The sequence below is a fragment of the Acipenser ruthenus genome, chromosome 1 (assembly GCF_902713425.1).
Source record: "Acipenser ruthenus chromosome 1, fAciRut3.2 maternal haplotype, whole genome shotgun sequence".
In the NCBI taxonomy this organism is placed as follows: domain Eukaryota; kingdom Metazoa; phylum Chordata; class Actinopteri; order Acipenseriformes; family Acipenseridae; genus Acipenser; species Acipenser ruthenus.
In genome coordinates, this window is record NC_081189.1 from 21,957,117 (window position 1) to 21,971,318 (window position 14,202).

The 14,202-nt window shown below is 36.6% G+C and overlaps 1 protein-coding gene across 1 annotated transcript in view; it reads left to right on the plus strand.

Annotated features, from left to right (window-relative positions):
- Positions 1-8,770, plus strand: part of LOC131736818 (contactin-associated protein-like 5) — a 113,185-nt gene extending 104,415 nt beyond the window's left edge. Inside the window, exons 22-24 of the mRNA XM_059021998.1 lie at positions 2,731-2,949; positions 4,070-4,141; positions 6,134-8,770. Of these exons, the coding sequence (XP_058877981.1) occupies positions 2,731-2,949; positions 4,070-4,141; positions 6,134-6,330 (488 nt within the window). The 3' untranslated portion in view covers positions 6,331-8,770. The remainder of the gene's footprint in view (positions 1-2,730; positions 2,950-4,069; positions 4,142-6,133) is intronic.
- The last annotated feature ends 5,432 nt before the right edge of the window (positions 8,771-14,202 follow it).

Sequence of the window (14,202 nt, forward strand, 5' to 3'; positions counted from 1 at the left end):
CCGTCAAGCCCTCTTGAGGTGTCGTGGGCTAGTCGACGAAACACCAAGGATGGAAGGAGCCCACTTGAAGATGGCCCACAGAGATGTACCCTACTTAGCTCAGTTCAGACAGTTGTCATGCTGATGCGCTGTGGAGACCGCACTCTGGTTGATCCCCAGAGCCAGTATCACAGCTGTTGTGTGTGCTGATTCGCTGGGGAGGCAAAATAAGCTGATCCCCGGAGCCAGCATTACACTTCAGTCATCAACACCAGGCAGAAGGATATCTACATCATCAGATGGAAGGAAATGCAAATGGATGGAGACGCAGATGGATCACATTAGTTTACTGTAAAGCTATGTCTTAGTTGGTGCTTATCTTGGCGAGAGCCAAGTTCAAATCAGCATGAAGTTTTAACATCTACTCTCATGTAATGGAAATCATGTCTTGACTTTATATTGTTATTATTGTACAACGGATAAAACCAAATATACATAATGAAAATGATATAATGAACCAAGTTTATTATACAACCAATACAAACAATTGTACATAATGAAATAGCTGGTATTGAGCTATAATTTCATCCTCAGGGACAGAAAGGGTAACCTTAAATACTCTCCCTTTGTTTCTGGGTTGTTCAGGAAGGTTAGGAGTCTGCACTCTCTGTCGTAAGAAATGCCCCTGAAAATTCACGCTATCACGAATTTCACGGAAATCGTGTATTTGACTGCCTACCATGAAAAAAATGCATTTTATTTTCCACGTTTGTATGACATGTGGGGCCAACCTCCCTCCAGAGGACGGCCACAATATGTGCATCCAATGCCTGGGTCCTGACCATGCTTGGTGAGCACTGACAGATCCCCTTTTGTGCTGTGTGCTCCCGGTTCCAAAAAAGGTCCAGGGCTAAGAGGGCAGACCATGCTGAAGGTCGCTCCTTTGACTCTCTGCAGCCTTTGCTGACTCTCTCGAGGAGCTCCTCGCATGAGGCGTCTGCGAGCCGCAGTGCTTGGTCTGTGTCTCGCTCTCCAGAGCACAAGACCAAGAAAGCAGACGCGCAGGCACTCTCCCAATGCAGATGTGTCAGCCTTACAGGCACAAATGATGCAGCTAGCAAGCACGGTTGTTAATCAGCAGTCATTGCTGGAGCATCTTGTCAATTTGATAGCTCCCGCTGCACCCACTCCGACTTTTGGGGTACTGGAGACCCCCTCAGCCCCAGTACTGGTCCCTCCTCTCCCTCAGCTGATTGAGAAGGAGCAGGACAATGTGTTGTCCCTGGCCGCCTCCATGGAGGAAGGCGAATTCAAAGGGGGAACAGAGGACCCCTCCTGTTTAGAGGGCTCCCCTTCGGAGACGTATATGGCTCCTAGCGGTCCGCTGGCAGATGAGCTAGCAGCCCTTGTGAGCAGAGCTACTGCCCGGGTCCAGAGCCCTTGGACTGAGGAGACCCAGGTTCGCCAATCAGTTTTTGAAAACTCTGTGTCGACTACACACCGTTGTAAGCCCCTCCATGTCCTCCCGGACTTTGTGAAGGAGTTGCAGTTTTTGTATGCCCTCCATGGCGCGGAGAAGCTGGGGCTCCAGCATTTCCACCCCGTTGATTCCTCTGTGGCTGCCTTAGTTTGAAAGGGAATGTTAGGTTACTTACTGTAACCCTGGTTCCCTGAAAAAGAAATGTCAACTATTAAATTTACAAGGTCGTTAGCTCGCCTTTATTGCCATATGGAATCAAATTGCGAAGGTTGCTGTGTGACATTCCAGCGTCTTGTTCCAGAATGCAACAGACACATGCTCAGGTCATGTGAGAGGTTTATTTTTCAGGGAACCAGGGTTACGGTAAGTAACCTAACGTTTTAAAGGTTTACAAAACTAAAAAAATGTTGCTGAATTTGTCATTCAAGGTTGTTTTTAAATAATCTATTTTGTCTGCTTGTTTTATAGTCGTTTGTGAATTTCTTTTAAAAATACTGTGAATTTTCCAGGCCTCTATATGACTGCTACCATAATGCTCTTTCCTATCAGCTGCTTTCTGACTTTTTCATAGCGCCCAAATAAGACCAATTTGAAATCGGTCTTATTTGTGGACCCTTTTAGGTCCACAAATATGAAGATTTATGAAGCAGCTGTTCTGCTGCTTCATTAATCTCATTTTGATATCACAGACTTCATTTACATATAAGCCCCACCTACAATTTGCCCATGCATATAATTAAGGATTGACACACATTAAAGTGCGTGGTTAATGAGCGGCGGAGAGCATTTTGGCGGTGCTAACACAGCCTTAACTTGCCAAAAGTGTCATGGTACATACGGGGCAATTTTAAGACCGGTGTAAACTCAGCACTATGGCCTTAATACTGTCACAAACACTTGATACCTGTCCCCCATTATGTTTAAACTTGAATATTAGAAATGTAAGAAATGTAAGAAGACTATTCCTGTTATTATTATATACACTGCCTGACCACTTCACTAGGATCTGTCTACCTAATCTGATTGGACATCGCCCTGTTGCGGGAATGTTCTCCTGGTATACACTGTGCTCCGTGATTACTCTAGCGACCTCTGACACTTCACATATGGGCTTCAGTGCAAAGAGCAATGCTAAAAAGTGTCCACATCTCACTTGAAAATCAGTAAGCATGGCATAATTATAAGAATATGCTATAAGAAATATGAATTAAATGCTGCATCATATGTCAAGACATTTTTAATTCTGTTCTAATTCTGTTTTTTGTATATAGAAAGCAGTGACCTGGACCAAGATATTTCAAGGGTTAACTCCCTTGGATTCAGTGGCTGTCTCTCCTCTGTGCAGTTCAACAACATTGCTCCATTAAAAGCTGCGTTGCTGTACCCTGATTCAGCCCCAGTCACAGTGAAAGGACAGCTGGTTGATTCTCATTGTGGAGCTTCTTCAGCAGCTGATCCGTCCTCAGTTGAAACAACGCATTCCTTGTCAGGTATTTCATGGAGGGGTTAGAAAGTCATTACTTGTATGAGAGAGGGCGGGGACAGCATGGGGCGGATAGACAGCAGGTTCAGTAGAAAAAAAATGGTATTGTGTTAGCAAAATGTGTAGCAGAAATGGTACAGTAATTTGTTTTGTTGTTTGTCAAAGTATAATTGTATGTAAAATAAAAAGTCAACCAATTGTTAAAAATAATAATAATAATTATTATTCATAATATTTCATAACATTTTAAAGAGCTTTAGGAATGCTTTTCTCAATTGTATGGCATCACAGTGGTCTAGATTCGACAGATCAATAGACTATGTGGGTAAATGTAGGGTTATGAAAGGTTAAACCAGTTAGTTACAATTATAGCCTTTGTTGGGGACATGTATTCCTCTTTTATCAGAAACTAGTGTACAACTGTGGTCAAACGTTTTGCATCACCTAGAATTGAGACATAATTAATATATACTGTATATATATATATTCTTTTTTTTTCGTTAAGTATTCTATAGGGTGATGCAAAACTTTCGGCCATAGCTGCATACAAAGCCATCCTACTTTACAGGCATTACACAGTACATTGTGGTTGCTCTTATTGCATTATGTATGGACAACACAAGATATGCAGCTTAACAGGAGCCACTGTTACATCATTAATGCAGGAAGCAAACACAGCAAAAGGAATAGGCACAAACTTAGGGTATAGTTGAAACATAAAGAACCTGTGCATACAGTGAACACATGTATGCATCTTAAGATGACTTAAAATAAATCAATATTGTTTTTACAGTTAAACTTCAATATACGGTTAACATTATATGAATGTGTTTATTACAGAAATGTGACTGTGTTGAAATGAAGGTGTTTACAATATGATATTGTTATTTCTAATGGACATGCATCTGAGGGCTGGGGGTAGCTCTTGGCGTTAACCGTTGTATTCGTTCCTGTGGTAAAATATGCACAAGAGTACAGATTTTTCTGTTTCTTTGCCTTTTTTGTGTCCATATTTATTTTCTGTTTAAAACCACATTACTTTTTTTCTGTTCTGTATCAGTCTCCAATTAACAGAAGCATACAGATCTGTTTAACTGCCTGTCCTCTTATTCTTTTTTCTGCTGTAGATCATTCTGGTCCATTAGATGAGGGTGAGCCAATAGTAAATGCAATCAGGAGTGACTCTGCTCTTATTGGAGGTAAAGGGGACATTAGCTGTCACCAAAATATATTTGAACAAAATACAAAAAGCCATATAAACTCCATTATAATAAAGAAAATGTTACTGAATTAAGTCATACGAGGACCTAAAAGTTCATGCCTACTATTTAATGGTGCAGCTCATATATCCTTACAATAATAAACCATCAATAATAATATACCGAGCATCAAAATAAACTTATCACTATTATAACACATTTATTTTCGAAAAAATACGGTGTATAAATGGTGGACATTGACAAAATGTTTTTGGTTTCTTTTTAATCACTCGATCATTCATCCTTTTGACCATGACATGCTTGAGTGACTATGACTGAAGCATATGCACTTAATCACCTAATTAGTGAGACAGTTGATTGGACACTGGATATGGAGTGATTTCAGCTGTTGAATTGCAAGCTTGAATAAAAGCAATAAAGAAAATCACAGAAAAAAAACAATATGCCACATCTGTCAAGAGAGCAGTGCCCTCGTGCAATCGTCATGTTGGAGGCTGGACTAGGGCAGCGTACTGTGGCTCGTCGTCTTGGGTGCTCACAGCCAGCAATTTCAAACCTGGCGAGACACACTGTCAATGACAGGCCACGAACTGGTAGACCAATAGTCACAACACCTGCCCAAGATCAGCAGATCATTTTGCAGCATCTTCGTGAAGTCAGTTGTTAACCAGCACAATGAAAAGTCACTGCACCTGCTCTAAAACAGAGTGTGTCATTTTTCGATCACACCTAGTGAATTTTATCCAAATAGAAGTGATAAGTCTCTTTTGATACTCAGATATAAGTGATATGTTTCTTTTGATGCTCAGTTATAAGTGATATGTTTCTTTTGATGCTAAGTATACTATACACACAAACTAAAAAGTTAAAACATAAGATTGTAATAACACCATCAACAGGGTGTGGGCCACCATGGGCAGCCAGAAAGGGCACTGAATCGAAGAGACACAAAAGGTGTTAAAAATTGTTGTGGAGATCATTGATTAATTCAGTGCTGTCTCATGGAAATCTCAGTGCTGAGCATCCAGCAGCTAAGGAAAACAGTCTAATCTCCCTGCCTGCGTTCAAAAAGAGATAAAGGATCATCCAAATAATGGCAGCACATTAGGAGCCTACCATAAATTATAAAGTAAAACCAAAACGCGGTTATTTGGATGTACTGTGACAAGGGCACCAAAAACAAATTACCTTTTTTTGTGGTTTTACCTATTTGCTGATTAAGAAGGATTTTAATACCAGCTATATTTAAATACTTTGCAATTTTCAAATCCACTACAAAGTCGTATGAAATTCACTTGAACTGTGTCTTGACACTCATTAGGTGTTTCTTATTCTCTTGGTAATTGAATGTGCCAGGCATAATGACACACAAATGATGGAGGTTTGTTTCATAAATTGCTCTCTCAATTGCAGTGTATAGTTTAATTTCATTAAATATTATCATGACGGAAATTTACCAGAACAGTTAAAATAGCACATTTCCTGGTAAACTATTTGAAGTCAAGATCTTAATTTGAAAATAAGGTACAATTACTGTGAGGTGTTTAATAGTTTACAGCAAATTAAGTCTTATCAGATAACAGCTTCTCTTTAATGCAGTAATTGATTTGAAATATATATATATATATATATATATATATATATATATATATATATATATATATATATATATATATATATATATTTGGGGTAACTGTCAAAGGCAGAATCTTACATGCTATGAAATACTAAGATTGCAGTTTAAATATTTGATTCTTAAGGTTTAGTTTTTATTTGATTCTTAATTTGGAATACAGAAGAACTGAATGTAGTATTATGCTTATTATTATTTGATAGTACTCTGTAAGTTTAATTGTTTAACCAAGTAATATACTGTATATTTTTAGCTTGCAAAACATTAATTTAAACCAGTACGGTATGATTGGGTAGTTCAAGGTTCAGTGAAATAACTTCATTTATCTCAATCCACAGGTGTGATAGCAGTCATCATATTTGTCATCCTCTGTGTTGTCGCAGTAATGGCACGGTTTTTATATCAACGAAAAGAAACCTATCGGAACAGGGAAGCAAAGGGACCACAGCATGATGACAACTCAGACCTTACTTTAAAAAATGAACTCAACTCACAGAATACACTGAGTGAAAATCAAAGGGAATACTTCATATGATGAACGATCAACAAAACATAAGGAATTGCAAAGCTTTGCCAAGACTGTCTTTAGACATAAAAATCTGTTGTGCAAAAGCAGTTTTCAGTTGTCAAGGCACAATAGATTAAACTGTGCAAAATTCAAATGTTCACCCATTGTATCTTTTGTTTGCTTTTTGTACTCCACATAGAGTGATAATCAAGAGGTTGTGCTCCGGTCATTCACATTCCTGTATTGTAGATATTCTGCACTATGTAAATGTTGCTCTGACATGTTCGTAACATACTCAACAAGTTTGCTTAACTCGTTTCTGTTCAATTGTTTTTATTTTACTGTGTTTATTTATTTTGGTTTATTTAAAATGTAACAAGGTCAAATATGCATGTTATTTTAGGTAATATAAGCGTACCCTAAAGTAGTAACCAAAAGCGAAGTCATTTTAAATGTGCGTTAGATGTGATCAAAGTGAGTCACAGCTGTGCTATTTGTGTAAATGTAGAGGCTGGACAGAAAACCATGCTTTGTTATTATTGAAAGTGAAATGAAGTCTGTGCAGTACAAGCGTAGGTGTGATGCCACGGATCATCCAGCTCTAACATTCTAACAAGAACCATTAAAAAAGATTGGAAAAAAAATTTAAATTAGATTTTTGTTATATCAAGTAGCTAAATAACTTTGTTTGAGAACTTCTTTGTTTTATTTTATTATTATAAGCCTACTGAACAGTACAGGGTCATTGGAAGGTACAAAAGGGCATGAATGTCAATCCAAGTACACCTGCTGTCAGAACTAGAGAGAACATTACAATAAAATGATGTGTCCTTAAAGTAAAAAAAAACAAAACACACAAATAGCTCTTTATATGTTGTTACAAAACTCCTGTGTACTGATCCTGTATATTTAATATGTATCGAAACACATTTGCCATTAAATAGTGCCTCATAAACACAATCAAACAACCTAAAGAAGATATATCTAAGACATGAACTTTTATCTGAAGCCAAACTGCAAGTGGTATAAACTCTGATGGAGACATGTGGGATCTCAATGAATACATCCACTTTGCTGCTGGAAAAACTAAAACAACTCCTGAAGCTCACAGCTTTGCCACACGCAAGTTATTCTGTCTTCCTCGCTCATAAATTATAATCTGCACTACTGTATTGTATATTAACATCCCAGTATGCATGTCTCCCTCTTGTCTGTGAAGTAGCAACATAATATTAAGTACTTGCTCTGTCCTTCCTGAATGTGGTTATAGCTCATTATATTTCATAACCCTTGGGTATGCTGGGAACTCAGCAGCAACGCACCATCAGTGGATGCTAATGCAGCTTGCAGCTTTGCCAGTGTCTTGGGATTTCTTTTTTTTATATATACACAGTGCTATCTTAACTGACATGCATCTTACGATTCAGAACCTTCCAGCTAATTGATAACTGATCATTTTTCGTAAGTAACATGTCTGTTTTTGTCTTAAGTATCTTACTGGATTTATTTACCAGTTATTAGTAATTGCTCTTAATTTGAATTCAATCTTCGTATTTGTTCATCGTTATATAAAATGATTTTGAGACCATTTACTTCACCTTGCCACCGTTCTGCTGTAATAAACATATTTGTAAGTGGTAATAGTTTCTAGAGTGCCTGTTCGATTTCAGTTCTCTGGGCAAATGTGTACTTCTTTTTTTTTGTGGCTTTAACAAAAAGGTTATTATTGTAGTGCCTCTGTTTGCAATGGATATAATATCCTATATTTTTATAAAAAGTTTTTTTTTTTCGATGCACTGTATTTTTGCTATATGCGCAATGTTCTGAGAAGCACGACAATATATAATCCAGTTGGAAGGTTTTAAAATTTTAGACAAAAAAAAAAACATCTGGTAACCACTGCATTATTCCCCAGTAATATGCTATTTACAATATGTTTGCCCACCTCTGTTAGGTAACTAGACATCTCAATTATGCCAGTTAGTTCTGAGAATGACACATTTTTTAAACACATAGAAACCTTACATTCTTCTTTCATATAGTTCAGAAATGGTGCATCTTCAATCTGTATCTATACTTTTTTAATGTGATATCTCATTTATGCAATGTATTTACTTTCTCGCTGGTAACAGTACTTCTGACCTGTAATAAATTACAGTACCATTCCAATGCCTGTTTGGTCTGATCTTATTAGATGAGTGAGTCAGATGTATCCGAGTCCACATGCTTTTGTCATAGGAACTTGTTAAAATGTACAGACAAGGCACTCAACTTTTGATCTCAAGGTCAGAATGTAAAGTTTATATTAAATTATTAACTGTTATTAGTCAATGTAAGCTCTACATTGTTTAGATGTTTTTATAAAGATGCATTGTTCATTTTTTTCAGTGTAAATTGATTTGACTTAATTATTTCTGAATTTAAAGATTTCCTGTAAGTAAATGTAATAAAGTAAATTCAGAATCAGCTGCCATTTTGTGAGATTGTGTTTTTTTTTGCATTATTCAATGTAGTCAGATTGTGACTGTGAAAATTACAACAGTTTGCTAATTTGTCAGATAACAAAGCCAGAAACAAATACACTTCCCTGAGTTGAATCAATATAGCAACACCAAGCACACCATTCATTATGCATCTATAGAGAACTGAGGGAAGTAGATTTGACACCATTGTGTATCAAATCACAATTATTTACCATGGGATGTTTCATTGATGGACTATGCACTAAAACTGCTTGCTCAAGGGTGTATAACGCAAGCAGAGACAAGCTCCTCTCCAGTGGTGAAGTTATTAGATTCCGCCAGTAACTTTGGAATCACGTTGAGATTTTGCATCATCAATTAGAATTTGACCCATCATTTAGACAGGCATCCTGCCCTGGAGTGCCCTTTTATTCTGACATACGAGCTGTAGATTTTGTTTGTTTGTTTTTTGTTGATTTATCAGAAAGCTCAGTAGATAAAGATGCACGTATGCCAACCACATTATTACTTTGATCACGTTTTGGCACTGATGAGTAATGCAAGGGCTGCATGTTGATTGGTTACAGTATGTCGTTTTTTAAATATTTAATTGATTGATGTTGAAATTTGATACAGCAAGCGGTTGAGGTTAAACTGGATCAGACACACATTATGAAGGTCAAAAACTAGACTATGGCTGATATAAAACAAGCTTTGAGTTAATTTGTTATATTTAAGTTTTTTTTTTTTAATAATTATCTGGGTGTTTATCGACTTTATCTACACTTTGTGTCTGGCTGCCAGCATCTATAGTACTAAGTATAGAACAATTGAAGGTAAAATTAAAATTCAGCACGGGTACATTACTTTACCTTTGCTGTATTCTGTGTTGTATGTACCGCTATATATTTCACAACATATTGTAATCCTTATTTATACATCATGGGTCATACATCTGCTGGGATTATAACCTCACATTTGCGTTAAAGTATGTATATTGTAACCAGATAATGCTTCATTCTCCAACAGTGCTGCCGCTTTCCAGTTCATAATTGTGCAAAATGTTTTAGAAATGTAAATGGACATCTTCAGGAACTAAGTTTGCATTCAAAAAACAGAATTAGCCTCTGCATATAAACAGCCTCACATATCATTTTGTTTGCAATGTGTGTTGTTGCCTTTTCTTATCTAGCTATTATTATTTTTATTTTTTTTAATAATCAAGTGGATCTGACCTTTACTAAATACTTCCCTGGTAATGACCTTGAAAACCATGATGGATCTTATACAAGCTGCTGCCCAATTCAGTATTCAAACTCTGTTTAGCGTGATTATGTTCATATTATAGACTGACCCAACTGTGATTAGATTCATAACCTCCTCATATCTCACAGTCACTAGTTTAATTATATGATTTGATCTGGTTCAGGGTTTAATTTCAGATTAAACATGGTTGTGTAGTATTTTTTTTTTACATGATTCTGACATTTTGCAGAAAGAAAATGTTGAAACATGCTATATTCAAGATGTTGCTATTACCAGATATGACTGTCAACAGTAATATCCACTTAAATGGTTTCAGGTTATTAAATCTTGAAGTCTCCTTTGTAAGTCAGTGTGTGATTCGCAAACATTCCTTCGTGGTTTTTTTTTTTTTTTTGTTTAGTTTTGTTTGTTCCATAACTGTCACTTGCATGAATAACAATCAACTGTCTAAAGAGAGGTTTGCAAACGGTATAAGCCATCTGTAATAAAACCCTGGGAATGTATTTTTATTTACACTTTCACAATATTATTTGTCATGTTGTAATTAGTATTAATTCATTTATTATTAATTCATTTATTCATTGTTTTGTTTATTCGCTATTGAATTATCAAAGTTTGAAAATTACAGCAGCAATAAAGTTAAACACTAAAATAATCACAGGGTAAGGCTTCATGTTTTACAGTATTTCCGCACAAAGAAAATGGCTTAAACAAAAATTGGTAACAAACAAAACAACCATAATTAGCTTTAAAAAACGCACACACACCTCCGGTCAATTGCAAAGTTCAACTTAAACAGATTTAATTATAAGGCTAAGCTGAGATTCTGAGAGGGATCTTGGGGACTTGCTTCCTCTGTTCCATTCTCCTGGAGATACAGGATCTGTAAGCAGAGACATCACCTGCTGTATACCCCAAAGAAGTAACACACTGAATAGAGGAATTAACCTGAAAATAAGCCTTAAAAAGACATCTTTGTGGATTCAATTTCAACAAACTAATTATGACTGCTAGATATCAGAAGCCTATTTAAGCTTCAACATACAGTACCATACCAGTTGTGGTTTATTTTAGCCCAACAACGGAATTTTCTGTAGTTCTCTCATCAGTTCTGTTTTGAAATTGCCATATCATTAAGGTTTTACACTGATATACATTATAATGAGTTACAGTAAAATAGATTTTGAGAGACATTCTTCCAGAAATACATATATATTTTAATTGTATTCTAAGATGTGATTCTAGTTAACACTTTATATCAAAGTAAGAAGTAAAGACTATAAAAAGAAATGCTACATTGCTGTCCCAGTTCACAGTTTAAAAATAAAATCAACGTTTTTTTTGTGTGTGTGCATCAGAGTGCAAGTATTTTCAACCAACACATGTAGATGAAAAACTAAATAAAACATAGATATTTGTTACTGTTTGACGGTCTGTCTCGATCTGTTTAGAAAATAAAACCATCAATTTTTACTATGTGTAGATGGAACCAAGTTGAATGTATGTCAATAATAACGAATAAAGAACTGTAAGAGAAAAATATCACCAACCTTACAGGTACCGGTACATCTTCGAATATCCTTTCTGACTGCCTGAATGGTCTTATAATTAATTTATAAGAGGGAACTTTTAAGTGATTCACTGTGTTTTATTTTTGTTTTTGCAGTCTTTATAACACCCAGATAATTCACTGCAGAATGCAAAACTAAGATGCCTTTGAAAGATGATAGGATAGAGAACACCTTGGAAAATCGGAAAGCATTTGGAAGAGTTGAAAAACTCCACAAGCAGTACAGTAGATTTATTGTTTTATGTAATAGTTACTAGAACTATACTGAAATGGATACCCGTATTTAAAGGTTGGTTGGTTTGAAACCAAAGACAGGAGCTGCACTCGGAGGTCATGTTGTGAGTAATTTTGTTGTTTGTTGGATTTTTTATAGATTCCAATTATATGCTGCTTTTGAGTAGGCGACACATCTAAATAAAACTTTTATCAGCAAGGCTCCAATTGTTGAAGTTGTTATTTTGCACAATGGAATGCAGCACTAAACTAAGGTTATGAGTTTTTTTTTTTTTTTTTTATTAAGCTTCTAATTTTCCTTGGTAGTTGACATTTATGTATCAGAAATATTATTGTGCTGCAAATAGATATGCATTTTGTTTTAAAATTGGTTTCAGCTTACTAACCTTAGTCTTCTAAAGGAACAATACACAAGACAGTAGAAATAATGACAATACATCAAGCTACAGGAGGTTCATCTGAATCCTGAAAGAACAGAGGCTGTTTGATATGACTCACACACTGCACATGGCTTTCACGTTGTCATAGTCATCTCACTATGTACAGCATTTTAAGAGAAAGAGTACAACATGATGTATTCACCTGCCTGAATGTTTGATTTTAATAAAGTGCAGGGTGGGGGGAACGCACTTCCGTATGCACCATAAGGAGGCCACAAGTGTGTAGCCAGAAACTAGTGGAGAACAGTGCAGCTGGTAGCTCCCCCAAGGATTGCTACAGTATTAATTCATATTAATATGAATCAAACCTATTTCCACAAAAAAACTAAATTAGGGCCTTAAGAATAACACATGCATGGAGACTGATGAACTTGGCTAGAGGGAGACTACCTGCTGCTCCCGCCTCCACTGCTAGAGGGAGACTACCTGCTGCTCCTGCCTCCACCGTTAGAGGGAGACTACCTGCCACTCCCGCCTCCACCGCTAGAGGGAGACAACATGCTGCTCCCGCCTCCACCACTACAGGGAGACTACATGCTGCTCCCGCCTCCAGCGTGAGAGGGAGAAGCCCCGCTCTCTCCAGCACGAGAGGGAGAAGCCCACCCAAGTTTTACTAAAAGTTGTTCCACACGCAAGGTGTGCAAAGTAAACAATTAATAGTTCAATTGTATGAAAATGTGTTACAATTAATAAAAGAAGAATGCAGTCTCTTTTGGATACTAAGGTTTTAGGTGTACAGCAGACCCAGACTGGTTTGTCTGATAAAAGTCTATTTTACGACAGTCCTCCAGCCGGGCCTTAATCTTGTTGCATTCGGTCGCTTGCAGCTTGCTTTCTCTTCTTGGGTCCTGTTCTCAGGCAGAGTCCCGGAGTTACAGTTTTGTTTAGCAGAGTGACAGCACCTTGTTTAGCAATTGATGTGGAGCGCAAAATGTTTAGTTTTGCTTGAATATTTATAGTCTATCATATTCAGGGAATATGCACCACACTTAATTCCACACTGTATGGGCTTTCTGAAACACTTTGTTTCAAGAACTAACCTTGGATTATTTATTTTGTTCATAGTCAAACGTACATAAATAAGTTCACACAATAGTTATATAGAGGAGGTTTTAATGCAATCTCTTTTAGAATTCATCCTCCTATGGTGTCAAGTAATTGAGATTCAGACTACAAAGTTATTTTTTTTTTTATCATTACTTATCAAATGTATCCAATACTTCAGCACTGCATGTACCCACTGAGAGATGGGAAAGGCTTTTAATCTTAATTACAGCTTTTGACACCTTTTCCAAATGAAGTCAGGATATTTCATAATTCAAGAAAAGCTGTACAACAGGTGTGAAGGGTCAGATGTGAATAGAAACATTGAACCAAGCTAAACTGATGGAATTACAAATACAGTAATATTGTTTTAGCCTCCAGCAGAGACCCATGTTCCTTTTGTAAAAGTACTATGCATTTAAAAAATATTTAAAGCACTGCAGTATACATGTTAGTTTATAGTGCCTATACCCTCAGTTATAGCTCTGCAGTTTACTAAAGCAGTGAATGAAACATGCATCACTTAAAACTGAAATAGACACATTTCATTTCAAGCACAGCAAACACAGTTTCATATCTGGCTCCTCAACTATACACTCTTTAAAAACATGCACAACTAGAAGGAAGCATGAACTGTATCACGATCAGCAGCAGAGTCCAAGCAATACTGACAAAAACTATGCATGTTACTTTCTAATAACCATCTGCGTAAGGGTTCACGTAATTACCAAGCATCACTAATACTTCATTTCACTTCATTCAATTCAGCTTTTTCTTTGCTTACTTACCCATTCTTTGCATGTTTTCTTTGAGGTTTATTTAATTGGTTCCCTCTACATTACCCTTAAACGGCTTTGCATTTTAATATTTGATCATCCCTGCA